The 25,394-nt window shown below is 38.3% G+C and overlaps 1 protein-coding gene across 4 annotated transcripts in view; it reads left to right on the top strand.

Moving 5' to 3' along the window:
- cacng8b (calcium channel, voltage-dependent, gamma subunit 8b) overlaps positions 1 to 9,709 on the top strand; it is a 71,550-nt gene extending 61,841 nt beyond the window's left edge. For all 4 annotated transcript variants that reach the window (XM_001342886.8, XM_073925928.1, XM_073925930.1 and 1 more), the window contains 2 exons: positions 5,492 to 5,632; positions 7,455 to 9,709. In XM_001342886.8, the coding sequence (XP_001342922.4) occupies positions 5,492 to 5,632; positions 7,455 to 8,275 (962 nt within the window). In that variant the 3' untranslated portion in view covers positions 8,276 to 9,709. The remainder of the gene's footprint in view (positions 1 to 5,491; positions 5,633 to 7,454) is intronic.
- Positions 9,710 to 25,394: the final 15,685 nt, after the last annotated feature.

Here is a 25,394-nt window from a genome sequence, read left to right as displayed (position 1 = left end):
AAGAGAATTGTTTAATGTGTGGTTTAGTTGAAAACTACAACGTTATGTTTTTCATTTGTTGAAAACTTACCAAAATGCCTAATTTTAGAAACAGGCTCATTACATCATGCTACAGTCAATATTTGTATTTTTCATTTATTTGTAAACTAGTTGTTGGTGACGCAGTGGCGCAGTAGGTAGTGCTGTCGCCTCAAAGCAAGAAGGTCGCTGGTTCGAGCCTCGACTGGGTCAGTTGGCATTTCTGTGATTTGGCATTCCTCATGGGTGCTCCAGTTTCCCCCACAGTCCAAAGACATGTGGTACAGGTGAATTCGATAGACTAAATTGTCCGTAGTTATGAGTGTGAATGAGTGTGTGTGGACGTTTCCCAGAGATGGGTTGCGGCTGAAAGGGCGGGCATCATCTGCAGAAAAACTTGCTGGATAAGTTGGCGGTTCATTGCGCTGTGGCGACCACTTATTAATAAAGGGACTAAGCCGAAAAGAAAATTAATATATGTAAACTAGTTTTAAAATGCATTTCACTTCTGGTTCTTGCTTGATCCATGAAAATAATAATCATATTAGCCTATGTTTTACTCAGTTATGGCCTTTGATTTTTCTTAAATGTAGTCTGAGAATGCTAATGAAAGTCTATGAAACGGGTACTTGCATTTTACTGCAGGGCTGCAATTCTCGGCACAACACAACACTGCAGTCTGATCATGAAGCAGATTAATGTTGATCTTCCTTTCAAGGTGTCAGTGCAGAAATGAACAAAACAATAGGCTTAATACAAACTATTATGGCGACGCAGTGGTGCAGTGGGTAGCACGTTCGCCTCAAAGCAAGAATATCGCTGGGTCGTTGGTTCGATCCTCGGCTTAGTTGGTGTTTCTGTGTGGAGTTTGCATGTTCTCCCTTCGTTCGTGTGGGTTTCCTCCTGGTGCTCCAGTTTCCCCCACAGTCCAAAGAAAGTGGTACAGGTGAATTGGGTAGGCTAAATTGTCTGTAGTGTGTGTGTATGTTTCCCAGAGATGGGTTGTGGCTGGAAGGGCACCCGCTGCGTTAAAAACTTGCTGGATAAGTTGGTGGTTCATTCCACTGTGGTGACCCCGGATTAATAAAGGGACTAAGCCGACAAGAAAATGAATGAATGACAAAATTATTTAATAAATTTATTTACATAAAAACAAAAAAAAGATTAAAATATGTAAAAATTATCAGAATTTCTGTCAAATTACCTAATGGATAAACTGTAATATTTCAGCATGCTTTTACTTTCATATTCAAGATGAAACACTAATAATTTTCTCTTCATATAGCCGTTTATATGGCTATAACAAAACCAGAATACATTGTGGTTTCGTTAGTTTGTTAATTTGAATTATTTTGTTTTCTCACTACAATCGAACCGCTCCAGAGTTCATTTCAATCGACCTGGGATCACCTCATTCAGGCGATCTGGGACAGATTTATTTGGCACAGATCTGAGGGCTATTGAAGGTTTCACATATGCCAGACAAACCGCGCTAACTGTGCGAACGAGACAGGTTCTGAAAGAAACGCCTAGGCCTGAAAGAACCCTAAGACTGTATTTGCATGCAATTGACACAGTCGCAGCCAAATTAAACTTTAGTGACGAGGCAGCACTGGCCCAATCGGGCCAGTAACCATCCTGTCTACTGTCCCAAACAACTATAAACTGGCCCCAGGCCATCAGGCAGTCCTTACTGTTGAGACGTCATTTTCGGGGGAAATCTGAAAGTGTGTGGTTGGTGTCGACTGCAGCAGCTTTTATTTACCAGTTTTGTTCTGGAAATGATTCATTTACAAATTAAGCACTGCACATGAACTATTTTGAGGATGTTTTTTGGTAGCCTTCTGGACTTTGAATTTGTCAGGGCCATTGTCATCTATAGAGTGAAGGAACTATGACGTCAATTTGTATGCAAAAAAGCGAATTAGCATTTTAGCAGTTCCGGTTCCCTCGTCCTAAAGTCAATTGGTTTTTTGAATGGGGTTTCAGTAAAATTGCTTAAATAAGGTTTGTGGCTGACACAAACTCAAGATACTTTCAAGTTTTGTTCTACGACATAAAACACATCAGTTACGTCACACTCTTAATTTTTTTAAAATCGATTACGCTTCTTTTTAAAGACGGTTGCTATCAAGTTGCTAAATGGCACTACAGGCAGGGTCAGAGACATTATATGTCATTGAACTGGTCTGGTCTGGAGAGCAGCTCAACTTGTGTTGGGTATTTGGATTTGTCTGTTATTTAGGTATTTTTATTTATAGTATTTTATAGTTTGCAGTGTTTTTCTAATTGGCAATTCATATTGTATGTAGATAATGCCTTCACATGTAAAGGCTGTTGAGATAGATTAATTTGTTGATCATTTATTTTAATTAAACGATATTATGAAGATACTGCTTACCAGTGCAGACTGTCTCTTTCCTCTTCTCAGTAATGCAAACATGTAAATAAATATGCAAAAATACATGCATATTAAATGTCATTTTAACATGATCACGTGATTTTTTTTTTTTGTCGTTTTTTTTGTCGTTTTTTTTTTCATCTGAACACATTTAACTCTGTCATAACTGCAGTGGTGCTGATGTCACAGACGAGCGCCCCGAGGGCACTGTAGTCCGTTTATAGCCTAATGTTAGCTTTTCAGTTCTTGCGTTTACATTTAAGATTCAAAAGGGCTCAAAGTTGTATTTTCGTATGAGGATTATCCGGCTGGACAAAACGTAAGTGTAAGTGTAATATACACAGAGCTTATTATTTGCAATCTTTGAAAAGCCTATAGGAAAATCCTATTGGGATTTTATCGAGGGAAAGAGTTTTATGCTAGCAGCCGATTCGCCTACAAGGTGACTTCATAGTTCCTCCACCCTATAGAGGATTATGAAGCTCTCAAATTTGATCCAAAGTATCTTAATTTGGTTTCTGAAGACAAAAAATGGTCTTAGGGGTTTGTAACAACATGAGAATGAGTAATTACTGACAAAATGTTCATTTTTAGGGGAGCTATGCCTTTAATAATCTTCAAATATTAAGTATTTGTAAGTCAGGCTTAAAATAGATTGATTATATACTGTATGGTGGCATCCACTAATATTGGCACCATTGGTAAAAATGAGCAAAGAAGGCTGTGATAAAAATTACGAAATGTTTGTTTTTGTATGAGAATAGGGGCTTTTTTTTCTTAAAACCTTTTTCATGAATGTATGGTGACATATCATCCTGTAGTTATAGGGTGACTCAACAAAATCTGCAATTCTCCAGCTGTGATTACTGGAGATTTTTTATTTTTTTTTTGCCTCCTTCTGACCATCCTGATAGTGATAAAGACACACATCCACTGATGGTGGAAATGGGAATTTTAGCCACTTGCAATGTTGTGAATCTCAACAATTTGCAAATCACAAATTTGCAGCAAATCACAGCACATTCTTTTACTTTATGACTGAACAAGTTATGCCAATGTTTTTCACTTGCTTGAATGTTTTTCACTTGCTTGAATAATTTTGTATTTGTCATCACCCATGAGTTATAAAATGTAAAATATCAGTGGGAACGCTGCAAAAAAATCGCTTGCTTCTTTTAGGGTTTAGTCTTGTTTCTAGTCCAAATATCTTTTGTTTGCTTTATTTACAGAGCACATTTAAGAACAACAAATGTTTGATCAAAAATCCTTTACAAAACAACCAACATACAAAATTTATACTTATACAGTATATACAGTTGAAGTCAGAACTATATTAAAGCCCCTGAATTATTAGCCCCTCTGTTTATTTTTTTCCCACTTTCTGTTTAATGGAGAGAAGATTTTCTCAACAAATTTCTAAACATAATACTTTTAATAACTCATTTTAATAACTGATTTATTTTATCTTTAAAATTAAAATTTATCACCCCGCACCAGTCAACGATTGACTGCGGGGGTTGGGGGTGTTTCGTAGGTTGCTAGGCGACCATCAACCGTTTCCTCAGAGGATGACTAACTGACAAAACATTGCTGTCACTCTCTGATACAAGTTTTATTTATGGAGAAAAGTACAAAGCACTGCAGTGTTTGTGTGTTCTGCGTTGGTCTGAGTAAATTAGTCTTACTGGATTGTGAATATTCCATACAAGCTGAAGCCGATCGGTCAATTCTTGTCACGTGACTCGTGGTGTGGTCGCAGCCCGGGGTTTATTGGAGCGAGAGCTTCACACCGTTTGTGCACGCAAGCTGCATGCCTCCATTGGAAAAAACAAACTTGTGCAGACTCTAGAAATACGGGGTATGAGAACGGCCCCTAATTGGCCACCGTCAATCTCCATCAGTTGTTTTTCTTGCACAGCCATGGTAGATTCACCTGATTTGTTGACAAACGGGTTGCGGATCTATTCCTTAGCAGTTCGCGGGTCCTTTACTGGGCCTTTTCCCGTAGCAAAGAAATGTTCTAAAGACATGTATCTGACTCATTTTGCAGCTTGTTGGTTAAATTTGGGTGCTCAAGTTACTGAGACGTAAGCAAGAGAATACTGTCATTTTTCAAAATAAAAGATCATTCAGTCTCAGATAATAAATAAAACGGAAATAATTCATGATTTCTTGTGTGACCCGGTACCAATTGATCCACAGACCGGTGGTTAACTGAGCTATAGGAAATAAAATGAGCTAAGGCAACTTTTTTTTAAATATGACGCGACCCTCCACAAAGCTCGCTGAGGCCCCCTTGTGGTTTAGGGGTGGGGGTAGGCTTTAAAAAATACAACTTATTAGGTAATTTAATAGATGGCATAAATAAAACTCGGTACAGCTATTTTACTTTACTGTGATGTTTGGGTTTAGGGTTAGGGTGGGGTTAGACGTTAATAAAATACAATAAATGGGAAATTTAATAAATAATACCTCGTTATCTTCCAGCCGCAACCACGTCCGAACTGGTAACAAACTTCAAATAGATATAAATCTGACAATTTAACTGGAAACAAACAGGAAGTGCATTTTCTGGTTTCAATTTTAGATTACAAGAGCAAACTAATGACATGCGCAGATGAATTGTTCACCTTAAAACTAGCAATTTGACATAACAAAATCAAAATGGTTAGCTTTGATTTTATGTGTACTTTCCACAAAACCCTTCCTATGCTTCATATCCTTTGATATGCTCTAATTCATTTCTGTGCTTTTTGTGTGCACGTGCGCAGGTCACATGCATAAATGCACGCTCGCACACAGGTTGGCATTTTGGTTGGTATTTAGATGGCATTTCCTTGCACTGTCCCAGCTTGACTGGTCCCAGATGGGACGTTCAACGCCGGGGGAACATTTCTCCTCTGGGGCTATTTTTTATACACATAACATTACGGCATAATTAAATTACCCTGGTGCCTCTTTTTATTTTTTTCCTTAATATTAATAGTGAAAATATGACCACATTTATCAGGTCTCACACTTTTAATACTATCAGTCTCTCACCATCCCATCTGTGGCTCTCTGTCCCGGCAGGAGTGGTTCGGGCCTCCAACATCTTTCCCATCCTTAGTGCCATCCTGCTGCTAATGGGAGGCGTCTGTATCGCAGCCAGTCGCTTTTACAAGAGCAAAAGGAACATCGTGCTGGGAGCTGGCATTCTGTTTGTAGCCGCAGGTAAAGTGTGTGCATGGGTGCAGGAATATATTTTGGTTGATATATTTTGTATATTTTTTATTTGGTGCATTTTACTGGCAATATTATAAAAAAATCTAGAATAAAATAATTATTAATATAAGATTAATATAATAATTAACTAACTAACAGTAACGCACTGCGTTCATCATACACAGTCATAAAGAACATAAAATTTAATTATTAAAATACGATTCTATAGATGTATATACACACATATATATATATATATATATATATACACAGTTGAAGTCAGAATTATTAGCCCCCTCTCATTTCCCAAGTGATGTTTTTAACAGAGCAAGGAAATTTTCACAGTATATCTGACAATATTTTCTCTTCTGGAGAAAGTCTTATTTGTTTTATTTCTGCTATAATAAAAGCAGTTTAGGTCTTTTTAATAATTTAGGTTTTTTAAATAATTTTAGGTCAAAATTATTAGCCCTTTTAAGCTATATTTGTTTTCGATAGTCTACAGAACAAACCATCGTTATACAATAACTTGCCTAATTACCCTAACCTGCCTAATTAACCTAATTACCCTAGTTAAGCCTTTAAATGTCACTTTAAGCTGTATAGAAGTGTCCTTTATTTACCTTATAATAAATAATACCTTTTTAACAGGCATTTTTTTAACAATATATAATGTGTCATAATATGCATGCATTAAATTTATAAGATTCATGTTGTACATTTTATATCATTTTACCCTGTTTTTGAATTTAATTATGATATACATTTATCACGATGATGTTATCAAGACTTTCAGAAAAAGGAAAAAAAAATGTGTGAGACTGAGAACGGCTGCTAGAATAGAGAAAAACATTGCATTAGAAACACCTCTCACAAGCGGTAATTTGTTTTTTGTAAATTGATGCAAAGATGATATAATATATACAGTACATAAATACATATACATACAGTTAAAATCAGAATTATTAGCTTCTCTTTGAATTTTGTTTCTTTTTTAAATATTTCCCCAATGATGTTTAAAAGAGCAAGGAAATTTTCACAGTATGTCTGATAATATTTTTTCTTCTGGGGAAAGTCTTATTTGTTTTATTTCAGCTAGAATAAAAACATTTTTTAATTTTTTAAAGACCATTTTAAGGTAAAAATTTTTAGCCCCTTTAAGCCATATTTTTTCCGATTGTCTATAGAACAAACCATCATTATTCAATAGCTTGCCTAATTACCTTAACCTGCCTAGTTTACCCAATTAACCTAGTTAAGCCTTTAAATGTCACTTTAAGCTGTATAGAAGTGTCTTGAAAAATCTAGTAAATTAGCATTTACTCTCATCATAAAATAAATCAGTTATAAGAAATGAGTTATTAAAACTATTATGTTTAGAAATGTGTTGAAAAAATCTATTATTATTGTTATTAATGTTATTGTTATTAATGTTAATCTATTATTATTGTTATTATTGTAATTGCTAATGTTATTTGCTTGATTTTATTATAAGGCACATGTGCATAAAAATCACATAAAATATTCTGTACACTTTTCAGTAACATTTAGCTATTGGTATATTTATTTTCCTAACAATATTATTAGAAAGAAGCTTCATATAAGGAGGCACCAAAGAATTAATTAAAATTTTAAATAAAATATTCTAAATCTGTACAAAAGGATTCTTGACATTACTCTATAAAACAAAGCATATTTTAGGTGATAATCTCATTCGTGCCACAATGTACTGTAAATTCTTGTATTTCTTGTAAACTCTTGCAAGTAAAAGCTGCATATGACTGTATCCCTATAGCACTGACACAATATTCTTTATCCCCCCTGAATTTAGGCCTGAGTAACATCATCGGTGTGATCGTGTACATCTCCGCTGCTCTGGGTGACATTTCTCCCAAAAAGGACGAAGACAAGAAATGGCAGTACTCCTACGGCTGGTCCTTCTACTTCGGCGGGCTCTCCTTCATCCTGGCGGAGATGGTGGGGGTCCTTGCGGTGAACATCTACATTGAGAAGAACAAGGAGCTGCGCTGTCGCACCCGCACTGACATCTTCAAGAGCACCACTCATGCTATGCTACGCCTCCCCAGCTACCGATTCCGCCGCCGGTCTCGCTCCAGCTCCCGCTCCACCGACCCCTCGCGCTCTCGAGACCCGTCCCCAGTTGGAGGCCCGCCAGGGGGGAAGAACTTCGGGATGCCCCCATCAGCGTTACTCTCCCAGGGGCCCATCTCCGTGTCCACACTACCCAACCCTCACTCCCGCTCAGCTCTGCCAGGGGGCGATATTTCACTTTACACCCTCTCCCGTGACCCCAAACTGGGAGGTATAGGAGGGTTGGGCGCCCCTCCGTTGTATGGGACGGTGGATCGCGCCACTTTATACCAGCTGCACAACTGCTTCCCTAAGGAGGGCGGAGGGGGCATGATGATGAGCGGGACGCTTCCCTCTCTCAAATCCCACAATCCCTCAGGGGTCCAGAATTCTTCCAACTCCAATGCTCCGCTAAGCAACTCCGTCCCGTCCTCTCAACCTCCACCTTTTTCCTCGTCCACGGGGGAGCGGGATCGAGGGATGGGAACACTGGATAGGCTAGGTAAAGGTGACAGAGAGAGTAACTCCAACACACTAAATAGGAAAACCACACCAGTGTAGATAAACAGCGAGTGTTAGCGAGAGTTTAAAAAAATAATAATAATAACAATAAATTGAGGAGTAACACTCGGAAAATGTTGTGTTTCACATGAAAGAGGCCTGGATAAACATCTCATAGTAACAACAACACTCATGTTTATTTTCCAGTAGTGTTTTTTTAAAACAATAATCATGGGATACTGTGATGTTTATTATTTTTGCTTGATTTTAATGGCGTGGATTTTCTTTGAAGATGGCGGTGTTGTTGTTATTAGGAGTACGTTTGAAACAAACGATTCTGGTTTTGAAGATGCCGACTGTGATTCCAAACGAGCGCTGCAGAAACGTGAGCGAATTCAAAACCGCGTGAGAATGAGATTATTTCGACTAACTTTGCGAGAGGTGTTTTATTTATTTTGGAGAACGTTTTATTTTCTACCCTTTGATAACATGCAATTTAGTGTGTAATATCTGTATATCTGTCTTCCAGCTGAGTAAACAGAACAGCAGCGTAATTGATGGACTGAAACCACAAAGAGTTGAAATTTAAAAGATTTTTATATAAAAAAAAAAAACCTATCGTCATATTATTTTTGTTAAAATCACTGTTAGCAGTAGACGTAGCACTTGTTGAATTGAGAAACTTTGTTTTGGGGCATTAAAACATTCCCTCGCTTGGATAAAGAGGGACAGATGATATATTTGTATAAAGAAAATGATCGGGGAAAAAAGGGACTTCTACCCAAAACTGTGCTTTTCAAGTGGCGGGGACAATGACGGACAACTTTAATAATTGTTTACTTGACAGGTCTATGATGGTGAAAGGCTGAAAAAATTCATTTTGAAATGCAAATGTATATTACACATAACTCTATTTGAAAAAAAATGTTTTGGAAAGGGCAGAATGGGTGGGTGGGGCTTTTTTTTTGAATATGTATGAGGTCACTGTCTTCCTTGAGCTCTGTTTGGGCTACACTCGTATGTTTGGGGCATGCCCTGTGTCGTTGGTGTTTTCCCTCCATTGTGTCATGTGATCATGACAGCATCCCAAAGGCAAAGCTCCCCTCCAAAAAAAAAAAAAAAAAACGAAGACAAAAACGTTCACTGTGCTGCACTCGACTCCCTTTGAACCGTCTGCTTCTCAAAATGAGAGATTATATATGTGGACTTTCTGCTAACTTTTAACTTTTATTCCATCATCCCAGCCAACAAGAGATCAACACAGGACATTACAAAATAAGAGAGCAAACAAATCACAATCTTCTGTGATCGGGGGTCTTTTTTTAAATCATTAAAAAATGAAGAACAAAACACAGACAGCATTTATGTGGTCAGTTATAAATATTATGTAGTGGAGATTAGCTATATCTAGAGAAAAATATGGTTTATCTTAATGTGTGATAAACTCTAACACTGTATTGCACGAATTTTATATATAAAAAAAACAACAGACAATCTATGAGTGATGTCGTTTGTGTCTTTTTCAATCTTAATCATAAGATGGGAACTTCATTGCTATTCGCCATAGATATTTACATTAGATGTCGCCTACGCTATTGTTGTCTGTTTCAAGGAATGCGTCAATAGAGCCGCCATTTTAGTACAGGGTAGCTAGCGCTTCTTTGAAATGTATGCAGGACCAAAGTGCAGTGGAGAACTAGGGAACCAGAGCCAGAGGTCCTGGATATACACATATATCTATGATCGGGAGTTTACCGATGGTCAGTATGCAAATGCAATTTTAATTACAAAAATTATCATTTTAAATCACTTAAATCACCATATTGATGGATAGTGACTGCACAGGCATTGCCGACAAAAATGTATTATCCTCCCTACTTGTTAAATTTGATCTATTCTGTCTCCTGAAACACCCCCTCTCCTGCTTTCATTTATCATTCTAACAGAGGGAGCGATTCGTTTGCGAATAAATCCCCGTTATGAACAAATCGTTTGCTTATCTGACAATAATACAAGTTTCTAGCACGGCAGCGTCTTGTTGTCATATGTCATTGTAATAAAGTTCAAATCAAAGGCCCCTTTGTCAAAGGCCCCTTTGGTGGCCGGAAAGAAGGAGACGGAGAACCGACGCAGTTTTAAAATATTTATTAATAACACTGATGGCAGCTCCTCACGGAGGCTGCCTTCTAAACCAAAACAAACGGATGGCAGCTCCTCATGGAGACTGCCGTCAAACTGAAAGCAAAAGTAAAATATGTCCGGGCCCGGTCCTCTCTCCGCTTCCTCTGCCATCGTTCCTCCTTTTATTGTCCAGAGCTCCTTCCGTGGGATCCGAGGCAGGTGCGCACCGCAGGTGTATCCACTTACGCGGTGGCCTCACTCCGTTCCCACGGCTCTCGGCCACGCCCCCTCGCCACAGTCATTTACATTGTTTGCTTATTTTATTCAACAAAACTAGCATAAGCCTATTATTGAGTGCTACATTGCCTTATGATCAGTGCAGTAAGATCCTGCATTATCATCAATACTTTAGCACAAAAATTCAAAACATACAAAAATGTAAAAAACAAAATCTTACCAATGAAATGTTTATGCTTTGTTTTCTCGTTACTACACCTGTACTCAGCCCTAGCATCATCACATTAGGAATGGGCGATACCACAATTTTTAAATTCGATACAATACCGATACTTTTTGTTAAAATTTTTACGATACCGATATCGATACCACTGTTTAAAATGTTAATGTAATTTTTCAAAATAGTGTGTGTGTGTGTGTGTGTGTGTGTGTGTGTGTGTGTGTGTGTGTGTGTGTGTGTGTGTGTGTGTGTGTGTGTGTGTGTGTGTGTGTGTGTGTGTGTGTGTGTGTGTGTGTGTGTGTGTTTTAATGTAAACTTTATAAATGCTTTGGCAAAACATTCGTAACATATGTCATGTCAATAAAGCAATTATTGAATTGAGAGAGAGAGAGAGAGAGAGAGGTTTGCCTCCTTTAAAACTCTCCTTTTTTGTCGCACAGAGGGAGACTGAGCAGAGGAACATTGGGCAGCTTGTTTTTGTTCTGCTTCTTTTTAAGTTTCAGGGTGTGTTGTCTGTAAGTGTTTATGAAGGCTGCTTGTATTGTTGCTGTGTATGACTTTCTTATCACAAATATTGCTCGTGCAACGCTTTTTCAGCTGATGAGCACCACAACACACTGCGTTACCTCTCTGCCATTGTGTCATTCCATATTGCAGAAGTGTGTGACTTGCGTGTGTTGATTATGTAAGTTATCTGAAAGGCACATGATCGCTCACGTCACGTTCCGTAACAGATTGATTGGTTTAACGTCTTGTATACAGAGCGTCACAGCGCTAAAACGTTTAGTTTTGAAGAATTTATTGAAATATAGTTAAAATATCGATCCTTAAAAAAATATATCAATACCAAATTAAAAGCTTCTGAGTATCGATATATTGATACTCGAGCATCGATGTGCACATCCCTACTTCACATTGTCTTTGCGGTTTACTAGTGCAGTTGAATGATATTTGTCCTGGGAGCACTGTACAAATGTGGCGGCGCTATTGACCCATGCATACTCAGGGTCCGTATGCGACATCTAGTGTATATATATTTATGCCTATCCACTTGTTAAGTCGAGACGTATGGATTACTGTTTCCGGGTCCAAGCCGCTTCTCATTTGAATTGAGGAAATATTTGTTTGTGACCACTTTTTAGTCATATCTCTCATTAAAGTGCTTTCTAAAATCATGGTGTACACAACAGTCTCTGGACTTTCTGCATCACAGACACCAATATTTTAAGAATTTATGGAAAATTCATCACTTTCTGGCCATCAGATATTAGGATGTATATTGTGATCGTGATTTTCGAAATTATATAAATAAACTTTTATTATTACCATTTGTTAAGTCTCCCCATACAGTTTGACAGAGCGCTTGGATCCGGAAGTAGATTCACGTGACGTCACACTTAACAAGCAGATTAAGGTTATATTCAGAAAAATGTTAGCAACACTAGTGATCATTTAGTGAACTGCAACCAGCAATTATTTTTATTCTATTAAAATACAAGAGTCTGAGTGTCTAGTGGGAGTGTGGTTTTTCTTGCATTGTGAATTGAGAATCAAAATTTGTAGCACCTTCACCTTTTGACAAAAATCAGGCAGGCAGCCATTTAGTGAACGTAAATAGTCAAATATTATAGGTTTTTGGCAATTTAGTGTGGATCGACACCATTTTTCTGAAATGCAGTAAAGTCGAACTTAGCAAGAAACTTTTTTTTTTAATGCACTAGTGTAAATGCCAACCCAGGATTTCTACCCTGTATACATTTCTGTAGAGCGCAAAATACGTCACAGGAGGTTAATTTTTATTTGCAGTTTTTGTTTTCGTGAATCCACCAGGCAATGCTGTGTATGCTTTTTGTGATCTCAAATTTCTCTCGCAAGTTCTCGTGTAAATCCACCAGAGGCAGCTGTTGACTGACTGACTAAATGACTGACCGATACCCCCACCCACTCAGCCCCTTCCCTAAACCCAACTGATAGTGTTTTCAAAAGCAATCCAGAAAAAGAAAAGCCCTTAGGCTGCCTGATTTTTACCACATTTTTAAATCTTACCACATTCTTACCCTGTTTATTTTATTTTTTTTGTTTTTTTTGTTTTACCTGCTTTTTGGAACTGTTCTTCACCGGACTTGAACCCTGTCCTTGTGGTCAACTGCGCTCTGTGTCTTAAGTCCACCGACATACAAGGCGAGCTACTGGGCAAACTGGTAACAGTGGAAAAGCTTTCCACATGGAGGTAAGCGGTCAGCTGGTAGCACGAAAAGAAGCAGAAGCCAGCGGCGGCATCATACCACCCCATAGCATAAGTTCGAAAGATGAAACACAGCCATATGTACCTCTGGCTACATAATTCGTCCTCTCCAGAAATGTATACAGGGGGGTTGTATTCACAATGAGCTTGTGTTGTAACATGCAGCCTGAATGCAATTCAATGCATCAATATACACATGGCAATTATTATCATTAGAAGTAAAAAAAAAAAAAAAAACGCTGTAAATACCTGACAATAAACTGATATAAAGAATATCCAGACATCATCCACACTTCTGAGAGCGACATTTAGATATGTGCATTTGCGCTCTGCACTTTCCTTTTAACAAAAATAAACACTCGAAAGAACTACATTTTACAAGTAGCCTAACTTTAATTTTAAATCTTGAACCTTATTCTTGAGAGAGAAAAAAATAACCAATGAAAAGGTCTGAGCCTTTCACCAAAAGCAGCCTATTTAAGTTAATTTTAATACTAATTAGGCTGTGTATAAAAATCTAAAATCAAACAAAATGTTTTCAGGGGTTATTTAAATAATGTGTCGGTGCTCTTTGTGTAAGGGATTCATCAGAATAAACATCAAAATCAGTCCAAGGCTCTCCAAAAATATGGAAAAAATTATAAAAAGCCTTTATTGACATGGCTGTTCCTTAAAACTGTGGCTACATCAGGTTATCCTAATAAAGTAAAGAGGTATCAAAACTTGTAGACGCAGTTTTTAAAAAAAAATATCCATGTCAGTTAAGGCTTTTTAATATTTTTTTTACATTTTTCGAGTGCCTTTGACTGACTTTTGCTGTTTATAATAATTAGGCTGTTGTTGTTAGATGAATCTTCAAGAGAGGCTAGAAATAAACTGAACCAGCTAATCCAACCAAAAATAGTGCCTAAAATGCCACTTATTGGAGCATTTAAACATCATAATTAAATAGAAAATGAGGTAAATAACTGCAAAAAAAGTCCATATTTTGAGAAAAAAGAACCACCCCTTTTACCATGCTGGCTAGGGCCTGCACTGTATACATTTTCAGTTCACTTCTAATGACTTGGCTTGTCTTGATTTCCCCATAGGACCACAGACCATATGTGGACTGAGCTAGTTTCAATTTTGACTTATTATTACACTATTACTACACTACAGAACACCTTTCTGCTCTGTTTGTTCCCAAAGGTTTTTCTGCTAACACTTTATAATAAGGTACCACTAATTTATGTATTTTACTAACATGAACAAATAATGAGCAATAACATTTATAGGAAATAAATTCATTCATTGTTAGTTCTTGTTAAATTCAATTAGTGCATTAACTAATCTTAAAAGCACAACTTTGGATTTTGTGTAAGTAAATGTTGAACTAGGATTAATAATTCATGTACAAGTATTGTTTATTCTTAGTACAACATTAATACTATGACTAGCATTAAAGTGGGTGGGTGATCTGCCAAAATGCTAACCGGTTAGCATAATAACACAGTCCTACCCCTGCCATCCAAAGCCACGCCTCCTGAAAACATGAACGGACACCTTAAAGATGACAGTAGACAACCCATTAAATCATGTCATTGGCCAGTTAGAAAACTTTATGGTACTTTATAATACAAAAATTCTAAATAAAAAACTGTACTATCTAGCCTGTCTTTAGTTTTGTAGCAATCAAAACTTGTCATATTGTGCAATATTTCATGGATGCAACGATCGCTGGTCTCACTCTCTCTGAAGCGACAACTGTATGCTTAGTGCATGGCCAGCGACGAGCAAGAATTACTAAGCCATACTTCAGCTATTTCAGACTGAATATTCAAAAAAGCACGCTGAACAATATAGGGAGCGCGTCACAGGTTGTCATAGTTCAAAAATGAACAATTGTGAATATAAAACCAACTTCACCTCAGTCAAGCAGACTAAAATATAGCTATTAACTGATGTTTTGCTGTTAAACTAAATAAAAATCTACATTATCGATGCTGTAAAAGGTCCCTTATAAAACTGAAAATAGTCACATCAGTCAGTCGCCAGAAGATTTCAGTGGCTGAACAACACTTCTGTGTATATAACCCATTCATATCACAACACACTGTACATCCGCTTTGCGTGACTAAATTAGTTTTAAAACAGAACATTACCTGTCTAAAAGAAATACTGCAAAATTACCTCCAATTTTGATTTAGAATTTTAAAGTTTTGATTCAGCTTTTGTTTTTCCTCTCTCTCTCTCTCTCTCATGCATGTGCAAACGGCGCATCTGTGTGAACAGGGTGCGCAGATGTAAAAATCTACATTTGTTGAAAGACAGTTTGGGCTACTTATCAGAATTATGGGAATTATCGGCCTGACAAATTTTAATTGGGTGAACATTTTTTAGTCTTATGCCTTACCTAGAATATAAAAACAACATATAAATACATTTAGATCATTTACTTTAATCATTACTATTAGAATGTGAAGAGACGTTCAACCAGCACAACAAGTAAATGTTTCTGAAGACAATCACCTACTGCACCTTTTACTAATGAAACCTTCTTGTAAAGGTTGATTGTTTTCCTATGACCATACAAATTTTATTTTTTATCTTGAGCCAAGGATTCCAATAACAGACAGTTGCCTCTTGTTACAAGCCATTTAGGATTTTTATCGCTGTAGCACCACCATTAGGCTGATAAGGACAATTTCTGGTGACAATGTGGACAGGGAGGGTACCATCTATCCAATGACGCCTGTCCAATTATATTTAGGACACAATGTTGATCTTTAAAAAAACAGACAATAACATTTTGAATAGAATGAGTAAGCCTAATATTTTGTACTCTCATTTAAACAAGCCTTCAAGAGTTCACACTTACCTGATGATTGATTATAAAGCTTGTGTGGCATGATATCCCGGGAGAGAGCCCTGAGCTCATAAGATCCTCGAGCCCGGGGCTTCCTCCTGTTTGCAAGGCGAGAGGGGAGTTTGAGCACAGGTGGATCTCGAGAACTTCCCTGCTGTGGAAGCTAATGAACAGATAGGGATAGCTCTTAAAAGATAACTACTTGGAGCATGTCTATATTGCCAATTTGGATTAGTCAATTAATTTAAGTTGCTTGTTTTTGGATAGTGGAAGGAAACCCGGGGGAAACCTATGTGAGCACAGGGAGAACGTGTAAACTCCACACAGAAACGTTGGATGGCTTGGTAAGGATTAGAACTAGTGACGTTCTTGCTGTGAGGCAACAGTACTAACCACTGGGCCACTGTGCCACCCATCTAGGAAAGGAGGAGGAGTAGTGGTGGTGGAAGGGGGGATTCTTCAAAACGAAGATGGCTGTCATATGGAACTTAGGGTATTTATAGTGGCTTAGGAATCGTCTGATTGGTGAATCATAAATTGAATAATGCCGGGCCGGCTGCAAGTAATCATAAGCACATGATCCTCCCGAAATTAGTTTATAAATAAACTTCACTTTAAGATGCAGTCTTTGCATTTTGTCTGATTTTACGCATGTAATTTGGTGTTTTTAATTTTGATGATTAGATCATCAAAAACCAAATAAGTTCATTCTAATGGAGGACAGGCTAGCTAGAGAGAGTTTTATTGTACCCACCCTCAAACATGTTCTCATTTCAACAATTAATAGTTACAGCAGATCCTGTTTTATTCCCCCTCCACACATAAAAAAAGTGAAAGAACAGCCTGCTAGTCTGACAGGCACTATTAAAGGGCTATATATACAAGCAGACCTCTGGCTTAAGTATCAGCCTAGAGGCTCCAATTTCCCTACTCCTGCACCCGCACATATACAAACCCACACGCTCTTATGCTACAGATTCCCCAAATTAAATGGGCCAGTTAGAAGCTCGTAGCTCCAGGAACACTCTCGCCACCTGTCATTCCTGCCCTTCGAGATTGTTTGGGCTTTAGTTAGACGGGCCACGCAGATTAGTGAGGCTCAGACCTTTCCGCACTTCCCAAATGCACACACACTGGGGTGGGAGGAAGGAACCAGCAGCTCCACCCCAACCCTTGGAGACTCAGCGGTAATCAACATCGAGAGAACGTCGAGGGGGGGCATAGTTGACATTCTAGGATAATATTTCTCATCCACTTCGACATGATGTGCTTAGATGAGCAATGCACTAATTTTAGAGCTAGCGAGTGAGTGAATGGCAAAAGGAGTGAAATTAAGAAACAAGCAACGTGCAGGAGACTGGCTGAGGTGAAAGAGATTTATTCCTCAAGTAAATCTAGTTGACATGATGAAAAGAGAGAGTGACAAACAATCAAATGAAGAACGGGTAGAAGAAAGAAGGAGAGGAAGAAAGTTTAGCAAATGAAAGGTGTCTAAAGAGTCTCATGTCTACTGGAGTACAATATACACACTATTTACATTATAAAATTGCTCAACGATGGGTCTGTATGTTTTAATTTATACAGTACACTCAATAGAAATGTGTCCATTTTAAATGTAGTAGTAAATTAATGTAGTGTAGTTTTATATGTAAATAAATAATGATGTTTGATAAATTTTTTGTGTCGATTTTGCTGTTTACTTTGTTCATTTAAAACTTAACAAATCATTTAAAACTGAAAATATCAGTATGGATATATTTGGACTTTTAATGCATGAATACACAGATTAATATCAAACCAAATACCAAAACAATACATAATTGTTAAAAAAAATAAAAAATACTTTTAATGCGTCTAAAAGTGATCACTGTGCCTGGTCACTAGATATTTTGCGATACTAGTTTGCTCATGCCCCCAGTTGGCTTCTAAATTAGCTTAACTAAACGTAACTTATAGCTTATACTTCCAATAAAAATAGCTTAACTATAGTAACTAATATTAATAGTAATATTAACAATAGCTTTTGTTTCCATCCAAAGATGCAAATTAGATTTATGTGCAAAACTGGAATAAACATTATCGAATATTGGTGCCTATTTTGTATAAACAGAGTAGGAGTTTGGTTCGCATTGCCGACAATAAGTCAGATTTTTTTCCAGTGCATGTTGACCTCTGGCAGTGCAGCCTTGTGCTGGAAGGGCTTCAGTTTCGGGACCACAAGATTTCATCTCTGTTATTCGCAGACAGTGTTGTTCTGTTGGCTTTATCGACCTTCTGCATGCACTGGGACAGTTTGCTGCCGAGTGTGACACGGCTAGGATGAGAGTCAGCACATCCAAGTCTGAGGCCATGGTGCTTCACTGGAAAAAAAGATGGTTTGCCATCTCCAGGTTAGAGGAAAGTCCAGGTCCAGGTTGGAGGTAAGTTTTGTTCATGAGTGAGGGAATGGTGGAACGTGAGATTGACAGGCAGATTGGTGCAGTGGCAGCAGTAATGCGGTCAATGTATCGGTCCTTTGTGGTAAAGAAGGAGCTGAGCCGAAAGGCAAAGCTCTCGATTTACTGGTCAATCTACGCTCCCACTCTCATGTATGGTCATAAGCTTTGGGTCATGACCGAAAGGACAAGATCTTGGATACAAGCGGCCGAAATGAGTTTACTTCGCAGGGTGGTAGGGCGCACTTATAGATAGGGTGAGGGGCTCTGTCACCTGGGAGGAGCTCAGAGTAGAGCCGCTGCTCCTTCACATCGAGAGAAGTCAGCTGAGGTGGCAGGCATCTGTTTCGGATGCCTCCTGGACGCCTAGGAAAGTGATTCAGGCATGTCCCACCAAGAGGAGGCCTCAGAGAATACCCAGGACATACTGGAGGGACTATGTCTCTTGACTGGCCTGGGAACGCCTTGGGATCCCCCCGGAGGAGCTGGAGGTAGTATCTGGGGAGAGGGAAGTCTGGGTTCTCTCCTAAGACTGCCGCCCCTCCGACCCGGCCCCGGAAAAGCAGACGAAAATGAGATGAGATGAGATGCACCATTTTAGATTTTGAAGGCATAAGGCCACTCTTTAAGAGGGCAGGAGCTCAAAAAAGTTTTGGGAGGTAATAATACTAAAATACTTAGTTGACAGACTTTTAAAATGACCAAAACAACATTTTAGATGTTTTACAATGTGGTCAGCCTGCTGGTTTGTTCATTAATGCAGTGTTTCTCAACCGTGTTCCTAAAGGCCAACCAACTGTACACATTTTCAACCTCCGCCTAATCAATCATACCTGAATCAACTCATCAATACATTAGAAGAGACTCCAAAACCTGAAGTTAATGGGTCAGATAAAGGAAGCATCCAAAAAATACACTGTTGGTTTGCCTCCAGGAACAGGGTTGGGAAACACTACATTAACGCCATCCTATCATGCCCATTTTTGTTATCACATAATTTGTTAAAACAAAATCGCATGACTTTTTTGATGCACATTTTGGAGTTTTTTCAGTGAATGTGTGTCCATTGTAGTTTTTGCAAATTTTTTCCTTACAAGTTTAAACATTTATACAAATTTTTTTTTACATTTTCAAACGTGTGCACAACTTGGCATAAACATTAAGGAGGTTTTAAGTGATGTTTTAAAATGTGCATAAAATAGGTGGATGTAAACATAGCTAATCAAGCATATTATTATTATGATGGTTCGCAAGCCACCGCAAACTAGCATAAACCAACTTGGAAAGGTGGTATTTCAGCCAGGAAAAGTGATACACCTTGTTAAACTCCTTGTATGCTAAGGACGATAACTATAATGATAAATATAAATCTTTGACTAATCTTTCTTAAGGTCTGTTCACACCAAGAATAATAACTATAGTTAAAAGTTGTAATAATCCGTCTAATTCTTACTAGATGTAAAGTCCAAATCACATCTGATAACAACACAAACAAAAAATACTGGAAATCAAAACTAGATATGTTAAACCTTTCAGCCCAACAAATGGCATTAGATTTCAGCAATAACACATTCACCCAGATTGGCAAATTTGAGATTTTGAAATATAGCACTTCATACACAAACCACATTTCAGGATGCATATAATCTATGAATTGATTACATCGTCACAAATGTTACAGAAAGATTATCGCACATGCAAGAGAATGTGTAAGAGTGGCATGCAAACAAAGACATTTCTTGTGCTTGGATGGGCAAACACCTTTGAAAAATTTTTTTTTTTTTTTTTTTGCCATTTTGACTGGGCAGGAAAATAACAGGAATTGAAATGTGGGAGAAAGAAGGGTACATGATCAAGAAAGACCCATGAGCCAGGATGCTAGTGCTGTGTGCTATACACTGGCGCATTATCCACTGCGATATTGCGCCAAAATTAAAATTACGATTTTACGACAGATAAGTTACACTGCTAATAAATTTTGTAATTTTCTCAGTATTTAACTGTAATATGAACTGTATTTCAATGCTTGACAATTTTACCACAAAGAAACTTACCAAAGACGTCTGTTTCTTACTTATTTTGATGCTTGCGGGTTAAATTTAGGCGCTCAAGTGACTGAGATGTAAGTAAGAGGATACGCAATGTTGCAAACTATTTTCAATGAAAAGGCCCTAAGCTCTTCCCGAAAAGTCGCTAAAAGTCGCTAGATTACATCATACGTTAATTTGCATATTAATAACATCATCACATAACATGGCTATGGTTAATAAAGGGCTATTTATATTTGCACTACGCTTTGTGTACTACTTGATGTGTAGTGAATTTGCAGCAGTCTCTCAGATGTAATAACCTCAGCCAACTTCTGAAACTCTCACTAAAAATATCTGTGATTGCGAATAAGAAGAAAAAATCAAATTAAATTGTTAAAATAAAGGAGAAGCAGATCGGTTTGACTGTACAAGGTGAAATGTCCTAACACTGCTGGTGCTAAATCATTTGCCGTCGATACGCAGAGGAGAGATCTGCTCTAGGGCTGCAGGTGGGATAGGCTGCTGTACGAGGACTGGGCCGCCTGTCAGTGCTCTGAGGTGAGGGAGGGGCCGGCAGCATCACCCGCAGCTTGTTGAGAAGTGTAGAAACGGTACCGTATGGACTGTCTATAAAAATCTCCAGTAACACACAAAAAGTCGATAGATTTGTCGCTAGTCACTTTTTTGAAAATTTGTCGCTAGGGGGGTCTGAAAAGTCGCTATATCTAGCAACAAAGTCGCTAAGTTGGCAACACTGAAAATACGGTCATTTTTCAAGATAAAAGATTTTTTTAAATAAAAGACTCGGATAATAAATACAATGAAAATAATTAATGATTTGTTTTGTGGCCCGGTACCAATAAATCCAAAAACCAGTACCGGTCCGCTGCTTGGTGGTTGAGGACCACTGCTATACAGCTCATTACAGTCCACATTTCTTTCCATTACCACTTTCACTTTTTTTTGGCACTTTCCTAGGTGTAACTAGCACAATAGTATGGTACCAAAAGTGGAGCTAGACTCTCTGCTGGACACTATTGGTTTACAGAGAATCATCAGCAGAGGTTGTGACAAAACAAAGAAATTACAACACAGAAATCTCCATTAAAAAACAAAAAACAAAAACAGCCAAAATGTGAAACAGTAATATTACAATAACTCTGCAGCAAAGGTCGACTCAAGCTCAATCAAAGCTTGTCGTCATCTTATGACAAACAGCCACATACCAAGAAGCAAGAATAGGATCTGTTGCATGTCCTCTATTGTTGTTTGCAAGGCTGTTCACAAATTGCATCTATGTAAGAGGCCGTTCACATATCACGTCTGAAAGTACGCGGAAAGTGCTAGCACGTCACTTTCTTCACCATTTTCAACACGCTTTGCGCTTGTTATGTCATTTGTCATTGTTAGGCGACCATCAACCATTTTTTGAAGTATCGATACAAGTTTTCTTTATGGAGAAAAAATTAAAAAGCACTGCATTGTTTGGGTGTGTTTGTCAGACGTAATTAGTTTACCCAAATGTGTATATTTCATACAAAGTATGAAGCTGATCAGTCAGTTCTTGTCACAGCTCGCAGTGCAGGGCATTCTGAAAAATGGAGATGTTTTCGACTAGGTGCACCTGGAAAGTGCGAGCATGTCACTCCTAATAGGTGCGCACAATTCTTGTGCATCCATTCGAAATAACAAACTTGCGCACACAAAAGACGCGATGTGTGAACTAGGGTTGGGGGATGTCGACCAATTTGGCATCGTACTAATGTGAAACATCACGATGGACGATGGCATCGTCATCACAGGCAGCGGTGAATCAATTATTTATGAATAATTAATTCATAGCAAATAATTCTTTGTAGTAAATAAATAATTATTCATTCATTCATTCATTTATTTTCTTGTCGGCAAAGTCCCAATATTAATCACCACAGTGGAATGAACCGCCAACTTATTCAGCACATTTTTACACAGCGGATGCCCTTCCAGTCGCAACCCATCTCTGGGAAACATCCACACACACACTCATACACTACAGACAATTTAGACTACCCAATTCACCTGTACCACATGTCTTTGTACTGTGGGGGAAACCCACGTGAATGAAGGGAGAACATGCAAACTCCACACAGAAACACCAACTGAGCCGAGGTTCGAACCAGCGACCCAGCAACCTTCTTGCTGTGAGGTGACAGCACTACCTGATGCACCTCTGCCAAATTATGCATAAATAAAGAAGTTACACACAAATTACCACCTGTCAATCACTTTATCAGCAGGACTCTGGTATGAATAGGCAGAGGGATCTGTGTCGTTATAATGGCATCGACAAACTTGGTTGGTAAAAAAGATGCACAACCAACAGGAACCAACCAACAGTATCTGAGGTTTTCACTAAAATTACTCAGCACACGTGTGAAAGCGAAAGACTGAAGCAGTGTACTGACGCTGTGAGACGTTACCTGACAGATTCAAAAGGCCGAAGAGTCGCTAGATAGAGACCAGATTAATTAAATATCTTGTTTAACAAATATAGTGAGACGCAATCCAGTGGCACATTCTTGATAAACTGTCCAACGTGCACTGCCCTCTGGGATTTTGTGCTCAAAGCACAGCTGACTGCTGGAACTCAGACGTGCACGTTTGCTGTAGTACATGCCTGTGTGTGTATGAGTGTGGTCACGAGATGTGCCTTTTCAGCGGTACAGTGTGGAAGGAGGGCTTTTCAGAAATGCTGGCTGAAACGCCTGTATGGACGTGGATCGTTTTCATTCTAAAATGCCCTTTTAAAACTAAGATGTATTAGTGTAAACAGGGCTTAAGTGTTTATTTTTTGCGAGCGGGTTGCTGCTGCGACGAGGGCTCAGCATTGTGATGTCTATTGGCCATTGGCGATGGATGATGGCATTGTTTATCGACCCAACCCTAATATGATCGGCCCCAAAATGTGGAAATCGTGAGAAGTGCCGCCTCCTCTTTTTACAATTGTTTACCGCACATCTAAATTGGAAATAATAAACTCGAATGCACACAAGAAGCAATAAGTGAGCAGCCCTATAGCTTTTTTCTTCAAGCGAGAATTCTGGCGTACACCACATCTACCAAGTAAAGCCTGATTTATACTTCTGCGTCAAGTGACAGGCGTAACCCATGGCATATTTAACAACTTTAAATATGAGGTAAACACTAAACAAAACTTTCCATCCGGAGCTCCTTCACGGGACTCCACACTTGTAAACAATTGCTCCATCAGGCTCGCACCATTCACGCGGCTCTCGGTCCCGCCCAGACTCGTCAGCGCTACCAAGCCGACCAATCACAGAGCTTGCGCTACGCGTCGTTGCGACGTGTAGTTACATTTTTTGAGAGGTGCACATCAGCGACGCCGACGGCCACGTCAAAGGGCTATGTATCAGCGCCGTAGCATACGCCAGCGTTTGACGCAGAAGTATAAATCAGCCTTAAGGGTGCTGTTGGATGTGGAAACACTAGCCTGATCTGGGTGACTAGTACTGAACCATACTGAAGCACACTGCTCAGTGGAAACAAAGCATTAGTACATACAGAAGTATATTGGGTTTGAGCATTAGCTGTTAAAATGACATTAGCTGTTAATCAAACAACAAAAGATCAAAAATAACTGTTTTACACTTTTATAATGTTAATAAGGCTTCTGTAAGACTTGGCAGTGTTTTACATTACATATTTAAGTCCACTTTGAATTTTCTGTGAATTTTAAATTAATTAATTAACTTTCCTTCAGCTGACTCCCTTATTTATCAAGGGTTGCCAGAGCAAAATAAACTCCCAACTATTGCAGCATATGTTTTGCACAGCGAATGCCTTTCCAGCTGCAACCCTGTGCTGGGAAACACCCATATACTCAATCACACATGTCCAATTTAGTTAATTCAACTCACCTACTGCACATGTCTTTGTACTGTGAGGGAAACCGGAGCACCCGGAGGAAACCCACGTCAGCGTGGGGTGAACATGCAAACTTTACACAGAAATGCCAATTGGCCCAGTTGGGACTCAAACCAGCGATCTTCTTGCTGTGAGGTGACAGTGCTAACCATTGAGCTACCGTGCTGCCCATTATTTTAAAATATTTTCTATTATTAATTATTTTTAAGTTACCAACGTAGTATAAAGAAGGAAATTTGCCAACAACACTGACATTCCAAGGGCCTAGTGCCTTATGTTAATTTCAAGGCTTTTGACATCCAATCAGAATTCACTTAACCTTTAAGTGCTGCAGCATAAAGTGGAGAATAAAACACTTTGCACTTTGCATATTGCTGTGGACACAGATTCAGTTGTTGTTGTAGTTATTGTTCTTGTTATAGGACCTAAGAGCCAAGAACTGTCAAAACAAAAATTGTACAGTTAAATCGGTTATTACATCACAGTTATAACAAAGCAACAAAACAGAACTATTAAAATGAATTGCTAAAATGCTTTTTTTCCAGCTGATGAGCGATAAAAACATTAACTGCCAAACAACATCTATCCAACTACTTGACAATAAAAATGTAAAGCAACTGCAGCCTGCTAATCTATGATAAATATGCTAAACAATGCTGTTGTGCACTTATATGGACAATTTTGTGTGTTTATTTTTATAGTTATTCATTCTAGGTGTGAACGAACCTTTAGCCTAGAAGTTATTTTTGGTAACACTTTATTTTGATGGTCCATTTGATTAATAGACTGTCTGCTTAATATCTGTTGATACTGCTCCTTCAACAGACATTTAAGTGACTATAAGAAACTTTGCAAGTACATGTGAACTTACACTAACTCTAACCACAACCTAACAGTCCACTTTTAATCTAATGAGTATTAGTTGGCATGTGGATGCAGTGTAACTTAAATTCAACAAACAGACCACTAAAATAAAGTGACTTTTTTTTTTCGTTTTCAGAAACAAATTCATTTTCAGGGGCCTTCAGTCAGTTTTACAAGACAAGTAATCAAATCTGCTTTCTTTTTTATACAAATCAGCAATGCAAATAAATGAACAACGCATAAAAGCACAGCATG

This window comes from Danio rerio, chromosome 16 (genome assembly GCF_049306965.1).
Source record: "Danio rerio strain Tuebingen ecotype United States chromosome 16, GRCz12tu, whole genome shotgun sequence".
NCBI lineage: Eukaryota > Metazoa > Chordata > Actinopteri > Cypriniformes > Danionidae > Danio > Danio rerio.
The sequence above is the reverse complement of the archived record's forward strand: the minus strand, read 5'-3'. Positions and strand labels throughout refer to the sequence as shown.